The following is an 8595-nucleotide window of genomic DNA, read 5'->3' as shown; positions in this document are numbered from 1 at the left end:
TGAAGGGCTCTTAGACCACTTAAACGGCCCTGATTTTTCTCTTTGCACCAGTGAGCACAACAGGGCTTGGTTTGGTGTTTGTTCTCTGTGTGGACGACCCAGGACAGATCTCGGGCCTCGATGATTCAATGTCTTTTTCTGCCTCTTACTTTTGGTTCTTTTAAATCAGTTTAAATTGTAGTATCTTCGGTCTATGAACCAGCACAGACTATTGAATCATAAACTCTACAAATAGCTTAAAAGGAAAAGGGGGGAAGAAACATGTTTTATTATATTTTTATTGTTGGCTTAAAAAAGTTACTCTTTTAGCCTCCCTGCTTTAGCAGTTCGCGGGAAGTAAATCTCAATGGCATCAAAAGTTAAATTCTTTTCACACTTGTTAAAAATAAAAAGGTTTTAAACAAGTTCTGTTTCCATTCACAAACTTTACCCCCATCTAAAAAAGAAAGAAAGAAAGAAAAAGAAAAAGAAGAAAGAAAGAATCCATCCTCCTTTCTCTTCGTCTCCCAATGGAGAACAGTAATCCTTTCCATCCAGGCCTCTGTCACACAACCGTTTCCACGCCCATCAGCTTTGGTGTAAGGATTCGTGGTGTTACACCGTTGTTCAGGTCTTCCTCAAACTCCAGTAACTGCCCCATGAAGTTAAGGTTTGGGGAAATAATTGGTCGTTTGCCTTTGACAAACTTATAGGCATCAGTCATGGTCATCCTAGTGTGCTTCATCAAGTATGCGATGACGATGGTGGCGGACCGCGACACCCCCGCCTGGCAATGGATGAGAAGCCCCTTCCCACACTGGTGAGCTTCCTCTGGGAAAAGGGAGAAATGCAAGAGGTGCAGGAAAGAAGAGAGAGATGGGAAAAGAGAGATTAGCTTTGGTCCAGACTTGACAATGCTATATTTTGTAGAGAAAAAATAAATTCAAGTGGTTTTAGAACTAAGCATAATTTACTAGTTAATTGTGTGTGTTTATGAAGCAACCTCCAGAACTGGCTAAAAGCAATGTGAGCATGCATGAGACGCCACATTTCTTTTCTTTTTTTTTTTTTTGCAAACACTAATTTTTTTTTAATAGTTTATTGTCAAATTAGTTTCCACATAACACTCAGTGCCCATCCCCACAAGTGTCCTCCTCCATGCCCATCCCCCCTCCCCCCCACATCCATCAGTCCTCAGTTTTTGTCAGCATTCAAGAGTCTCTCATGGTTTGCCTCTCTCCCTTTCCCCCACCATTTCCGCCCTTCTTCTCCCCCTTGTTCCTCCGTCAAGTTCCTCCTAATCCTCCTATACGTGCAAACATATGATATTTGTCCTTCTCTGCCTGACTTATTTCGCTCAGCATAACACCCTCAAGGTCCATCCATGTTGCTACACATGGCCAGATTTCATTGTTTCTCATTGCCATGTAGTATTCCATGGTATAGATAAACCACATCTTCTTGATCCATTCATCTGTTGATGGACACTTAGGCTCTTTCCACGTTTTAGCTATTGTGGAGAGTGCTGCTATGAACATTGGGGTACACGTGCTCCTATGCCTCAGCATTTCTGTATCCCTTGGGTAAATTCCTAGCAGTGCTATTGCTGGGTCATAGGGGAGTTCTATTGTTAGTTTCCTGAGGAACCTCCACACTGTTTTCCAGAGGGGCTGTACCAGTTTACATTCCCACCAACAGTGTAGGAGGGTGCCCGTTTCTCCACATCCTCGCCAGCATCTAGAGTTCTCTGATTTGCTCATTTTAGCCACTCTGACTGAGACGCCACATTTCTACGTTTAAAGAGAGGACCAGTGATTCAGTTGGTTAAGTGTCTGACTTTGGGTCGTCATGACCTCTCGGTTCGTGGGTTCCAGCCCCACAATGGACTCAGCACTGACAGTGTGGAGCCTGCTGGGCATTCTCTCTCTTGCTTTGCCTCTGCCCTCCCTCACATGTTCTTTCTCTCTCTCTCTCAAAACAAATACAGAAACAAAAAACAATAAATAAAGAAAGGATGAGGTAAAGGAATCAGTTACAGGAACCATTCACTTCACAGGTGGTGACAATCTGCTGCAGCCAGAGCTCCAACACAGTTAACTTGCCTGTTAAGCAAGCCACTGAAGTAGACCCTTTTGGTTAAGGATGTTAATCCCAATCTTGAGGCTGCCACTTATCAACACTAGTGTTGTTAATAATGTCTGTCCCAGCTGTGATAGAGGAAAGAAACCTACATTTCTTTCTTTATGTTACAGGATTGATCTGTAGTATTTAATACAGGTATTAAATGGACAAGGGTTTCTGTCTTGCTAAACTCTGAGGTTAAAGAAACAAAACCCAACTAGAAAGCTGCTATGTGCAGCTTCTTTCCAGAAAAGCCTACTGCTGCAAATGTACCTAAGGACTTGAAATGCTTAGGCACAGGGCATCACCTACATCTGAACTGTCCAATGTCACCCCACATCCATGTATGCTGTTCCAACATGGTGGCAATGACCAAGATGGAAGAATTCTAATGATGGTCCAGCAACCAGAACAATTGAGAGAAGCAAGGCTTTATAAGTTTTCAGATATGTTGGAAGCTCAGGAGAGTACTTTGTGGGCACTGCCTAAATGGATTCTTAATGATGATTCTAGACTGAAAGGCATCCCAAAGAAAGCTTCTCTGAAGGGATCTCAATTAGATGAAGAGTAGGGGAGGGGAGTAAAAAGGAGTAATCTAACTTAAACCACTTTTTTTTTTACAGTTTATTTATTTATGGAAGTAATCTTTACATCCAACATGGGGCTCAAACTCACAACCCTGAGATCAAGAGTTGCATGGTCTTCTCCCCTAACTTGAACCACTTCTATGGACTACCCTCCAGTGAACTGTGAAAAGAAACATCATGAAAAATTCCATCTTAAAAGTCTGTGAATTAAGCTTACTTCTCCTGGATGACAGTATTTGAAGAAAGTATCTCCGTTTTGCAATTTCTTCTCAGCACATACTATATTCACCTCCATGCCGAGACTGGGAAGTATGGAGGCAGGAAGATGAGCTGCAAAGTGCTAGATTTGACCACTGGTACCATTACACGCTAGATGAGTACCTTGTGTGAATCACCTAACTCCCCAAAGCCTCAATCTTTCTGTCTGCTTAATGGGAGTAATGCTGACTAACAAGGTTTGGGGAATCTGGGAATCATATCACCCAATTCAGGAATAAATAAATTGGCATAGTAAACCCTACACATACACTCTGCTTAGTTTATATTAGACTCTCAGTGAAGGTTATTGTGCTTATAAAGCCTGTTGTTTTCCTCAAAGCAAGACTATCCGATTTCAGCTTATCCAACGATATAACAACAAAAACGAAATTGTGTTTCTGCAGGCTGTGGCGCTGAATTGCTCTTCAGGTTAAATGCTATTTGGTTATTTGTTTTGTGTTCCTTCTAAAAAATCAGATAAGCCTGCATAACCTATTAGGAATGCAGGTGCTTGGACTGAAATCCTGTTGGAACAAGCAAGCCTTTGGCCACTCCTTAAATGGGAAACAATCTCTTAACTTCCCCCAACTGGACGCAAGTCAGATAAAATTGCAGCCATAACACCGTACATCAACCAGAGAGTTCCTCATCTACTTGGTCACAAATATATCTTCTTCTGGGCTCAAGGTTTGACTCGAAAATTATGAATGAAATAGCTAAGACACATCCACAAGTGTTGCCATTCAGGAACTAAAGAGCATTGGAAACATCGCCCCAGCATATAGTAGAAAGGCCCCTGCCTCTGAGTCAAGAGCCTTGCATTCTGGTCCTTTCTTGAACACTAAAATTCTTATAATCTTGGAGAAGTCACTTTACTTTTCTGAGTTTGGTGACCACTCAAAATTTCCTTCCAGACTGTGTATTCTATGGTCCTTCCATTGAAGGCACAATCGGCAAGGAAAACAGTTGGGCGATGTGGCCAGAACTGCCAAATCCACAGCAAATCTACCAGACCCAAGACTTTTCAGAAAAACAATCACCAGACATGAGCGCATTCTTCCAGGGACAGAGGCAGTAACAACCTGCTACCATATTTAGGGAAAAGTACTCAATCACCTTTCTGTGGTTAATGAAGGTCGAAATTACTTGAAAAAAATTGCTGAGTATGTGCTAGGTTCCAGGGGCTCCCTCAAAGGATCATTGGAGCCTTAAAACAGTTCAAGGCTATAGGAACAGCAAAAGGTAAAGTTAGGATCAGGGTTAGGCTGGCAGTTACTTCCTTTTGGAGATTAAAGTCTGTTGTTAGAATTCCCCTCCTTGGGAACTACACAGGCCACACAAGCTGATCTTTCCTACTTTAGTGAGTTTGGGGTAAGCTGTCTCACGAAACCTAGTACCATCTTGCTAACACCTTCACCCCTTTCTGCTACCCCGTGTCTAAGAACTGAGACAAAGCAAGTATAAGGGGGAAAAAAACCCTCAGCCCTCCACTCCTCTCTCTCTCTCTCCCCTCTGTGCTGATGCGATACACGAGGATGTTCACTAAAGCACTGCTTTGCTGAAGAACGTTCTTTGGAAATAGCCTTTCAGCAAATGCTACCTTTTGCCTCAACCCCATGTAGATAGAGAAACTATACCAACTGTAAATTAATTTAACCTAAGGTAAGGGAGGTGTGGGTAAGCTGAGGTGGTGTCGTTTTCCTTGCATTTTATTTCCCACAAGGCGCCGGCAGACATGGTAGACCAGCTAGCCATGGCAGCAGCTCTGGCCTCCAATGTCTTCTTTTCCATTACCTCTTTTGAAATTATGTTACAGAACATCTGCATGTGAATCCCTACCCTGTTTTCATTGAGAACTAGAAGGAGGCAGATCTCTAACTGACCAGATTCCAACCAAACCGAATCACCGTTTCTTTACAACCCATCCCTGTGGCCTCCACGCATTCAACGGGCCACGACTTAGAAGAATACCCTGGCTGCTCCAAGTGGCAGGGCCTGAAAACACCTCTCAGCAGCTTTTTTTTTTTTTTCTTGCAACCTAAGCATCAACCTTGGACTTGCTATCAAAGCGAAAGCCAGAGGGGAAAGGAAGGCGGAAGACGAGCCGTCCCTTGGGAGATAGTTACCAATGAACTCAAAAGCCTCTTCAAAGTACTGCCGCAGGTTCTGTTTATTGCTGTCGGTAGCCGGCAGCCTCTTGTAGTTGAACAGGCCTTTCTCGTAGTGGTAGAGGGGCAGGTGAGTGGTGACGTTGATGACGTAGCCGATGTTCAGGCGCTGCATCGTGTCCAGGTCCTGAGCATCCTGCTCGTTGCCAAGGAACAGGAAGGGCAAGATGGGCGTCAGCTCTGCGTTCTCGATGTCGGGGGTGGCGGGGATAGACTGAGGTAGGATGCTTGAGGCTGCAGATGCGCCGCCCCCCACTTCCCGGCACTCTTGGAGCTGGAGGGAGTTGTCACAGAGGTTTTCATGGTTCTGCTTAAAACTGCTAAGTCCACCTGGAGCAAACGACAGAAAGTGAGAATGACCATTTCTGGAACTTCGGAGCTGGCAGAAGATGCCGCTGTCTCCACAGAAACGAAGGATGCTTTGTTGCCTGTGCACATTTTAGAAAAAGAGAATCAGAACAAAAATGCAAGTCCAGGGGTGCCCCAGTGGCTCAGTTGTTGGAGTGTCTGTTGATTTCGGCTTGGGTCATGATCTCACAGTCCGTGGGTTCGAGCCCCATGTTGGGCTCTGCGCTGACAGTGTGCTTGGGATTCTCTCTTCCCCCATCTCTCTTCCCCTTCCCCACCCATGTTGTCTCTCTCTCTCTCTCTCTCTCTCAATAAATAAACAAACAAAAAAAATGCAAGGCCTTTTGGGGATCCAGGACAAGCTTCAGAGGCTCTCACCGCAAGTGGCACTTTGCAAATGTGCTCTTTACACAATCTATGGCATGTTCCCCTGGAAAGAGTTCCATGAAGCATCAGGCAATTTTATCAGCAGCAGATTTGATCTGCCTCAAAGAGCCATATGCTCAGTGGCCTACATAGAACATTGTACTTTGGGAGCCAGGGAAAGCATGGCCAACCTCCTCGGGCACTGCAGCCGCGTGAACTGAACTCTTCCATAAGCTTACCTCACCCAGAACAAGAAGTCTGCTCCTGACACAGCACAGTGGCCATGAACAGGGACCGTGGAAGACCCAGATTACCTTGGCTTCAGTCCCAGTAACACAACTTCTTGGCTCTGTGACTTAGGCAAGTTAATTTCTCTCTGTGTGCCTTGGTTCCCCTTCTATAAAATGAGGGTAATGGCATCTACCTTTGAGTGGGATGGGGAGTCTGGAATGAATGAATACAGCAAAGTGTGCAAACCTCCACATCAACCACTACAGCAGCACTTATGGGAATAGATCTTAAGAAAATCATTTAACCAAACCTATCCAGCCAGGTGTGTCAAGATGTTTACTACAGCATTATTGTTTTACAGAAAAGACCCAGAACCGAAACAAATTAAAAAAAAGAAGAAGAAGGAAAAATTACTATATTCATCCAGTGGAATATTATGTAGCCATTAAATGTTGTGAACAGGATCGGAAAACAAAGAAAATGCATCTGTTTAATGTTAAATGAAACAAACCTAGTTCAAAAACATTCACCATACATGTGATCGAAGGCTAAAGGACCATGGGGAAAAAATTTGTTTAAGTTAGGAAATTTATGAATCTCAGTATGTTGTTTACATTTTTTCTTTAATATTTGTCAGATACACCACATACATGGTTAAGCCCAAAGGGTTATTACAACAGTCGAATCACATGATGTACATGTAAGGACTTTGAGTTGATATGATTGCCATCCAGTGGGCTCTCATTCCAATCAAACCACCAGATACTCCGGCCTTCCTTTTTTTTTTTAATTTTTGTAAACATTATTTATTTTTGAGAGACAGAGAGAGCGAGCATGAGTGGGGGAGGGGCAGAGAGCGAGGGAGACACAGAATCTGAAGCAGGCTCCAGGCTCTGAGCTGTCAGCACTGAGCCCAATGCAGGGCTCGAACTCACGGACTGTGAGATCATGACCTGAGCCGAAGTCCGAGGCTTAACAGACTGAGCCACCCAGGCTGCCCAGGCCTTCCTTCTGAAAGGAGGAACTTAGAGACCTCCTATAAGCTGAAACCCTCCAGAACATGACATTTATGCCTCCTGATAGAGGCCTTACATCCGTCCGATGGTTTCAGGAGATAAGGCAGGAAACACAAAGTGTGAACAGGATATGGTTGTGTTGAAATAAACACAGGAAATCTATCTGTCCTCTGGTTTCTGAACCTAACATATGCCCTCCTCCATTTCAAGTCTCATCTCTGGCAACGAGGGCAGATAGCTCCAGGCTATGACCCAGACCCAGTCTCAGGGTTGTTCTTGTCCTAAACACACACCGCTGGGCGTGTCAACCAGGGAAGTCGTATTTTCATTAAGGTCCAGCGATGACAAAAACATCATTCAAAGAGGAGGGTAATACCAAGGTCATTTCACTCATCTGTAAGGCTCAAGACCTATCTTTGCTTTTCAAAAAGAAAAACAAGTGCCATATATTAATTTTAATGCATTTCTAGAATGAAGCTCTGCCCTTACATATTAGGGTGCTCTGCTATGAAATCTTGATTAAAAAGTTTGTCTGGGCCCTAAGAGATTATTTGTACATTCTTATTTGCACACGGAGGAAATAAGAAAGCCAAACTTCACTAGTGACAACTTTAAAAAAAAAACTGAAATTACCCACTGTTACCATCACAAATGCCACGAGAGAGACTTTAAAGAGTTATTTTAACATCTGCTCAGCTTTGCCTCCATAAAAATCGAAGCAAATGATTTACGCTGATTCTGTGATGGGAACCTAATTCACACTTGTTTTATTTTTCTTAAGAAAACGGCAGTAGTTCCACATTTTCATATAAGATGAGAGGAACGAACAAAATAAACTCAAAAGAAGGCTTGAAGGGGTGGGAAGGGGACTTTTCTCTGTTCTTATTTAGGGCTCTCAAGCTGTAATTTGTCTTAAAAGCAGCTAGTCTGAAAAAAAAAATGCATGCCAAAAAAAAAAAAAAAAAAACCCCACACAGAAAAAAGCACCATACAGCTTTTTAAAATTCTGTCTCTACACCTCCTTCCCCAATGACATCAGCTGGAGGCTCCCCACCTGCCCAGTTACCATAGCAGTTACACAAAGACATACAATGACATCAGTTGGCATGATATCAGCTCTTTGAGTACAAACAATACAAGAAGAACTACTTTGTTTAAGGCCTTTGGTGCAACTGTGTTCTGGGGAGCCAATGATGTAATGCTAACAGGTGGCATGGCCCTTCCATTTGCCTAATGGGGGAAAAAAACCCATGGGGGAGGGGCAGAGGGAATTTGAGACAGACAGACACAGAATGCTCCGACTCACAGCGGGGCTCACGTGCAAAGCTATGTGTGTGTTGTATGTTTCAGCCATGTGGGGACTCTGCTTGCAGAATATTGGACGACGACAAGAAAAGGAAGTATTGTGGACTCAAATACATCAGACAAGGAAATGCTCATGGGGCGGAGGGGGGGTACGAAGAAATAGCTTCCAGTTCACTCACCAGTCTGCTGACCAGCTTAAGGATCAGTCCTCATAAG

General features: G+C 43.7%; 1 protein-coding gene across 1 annotated transcript in view; it reads right to left on the bottom strand.

Moving 5' to 3' along the window:
• Positions 1–260: 260 nt before the first annotated feature.
• The window catches only part of DUSP10 (dual specificity phosphatase 10), a 40317-nt gene continuing 31982 nt past the window's right edge, over positions 261–8595 (bottom strand). Inside the window, exons 3-4 of the mRNA XM_077745312.1 lie at positions 5072–5443; positions 261–810 (exon numbers count right to left, since the gene is read on the bottom strand). Coding sequence (XP_077601438.1) covers positions 545–810; positions 5072–5443 — 638 coding nt within the window. The 3' untranslated portion in view covers positions 261–544. The remainder of the gene's footprint in view (positions 811–5071; positions 5444–8595) is intronic.

Source organism: Crocuta crocuta, unplaced genomic scaffold (genome assembly GCF_008692635.1).
Source record: "Crocuta crocuta isolate KB4526 unplaced genomic scaffold, BGI_CrCroc_1.0 scaffold757, whole genome shotgun sequence".
Classification (NCBI taxonomy): Eukaryota; Metazoa; Chordata; class Mammalia; order Carnivora; family Hyaenidae; genus Crocuta; species Crocuta crocuta.
Note: the sequence above shows the minus strand (reverse complement) of the source record. Positions and strands in the feature narration are given on the sequence as shown.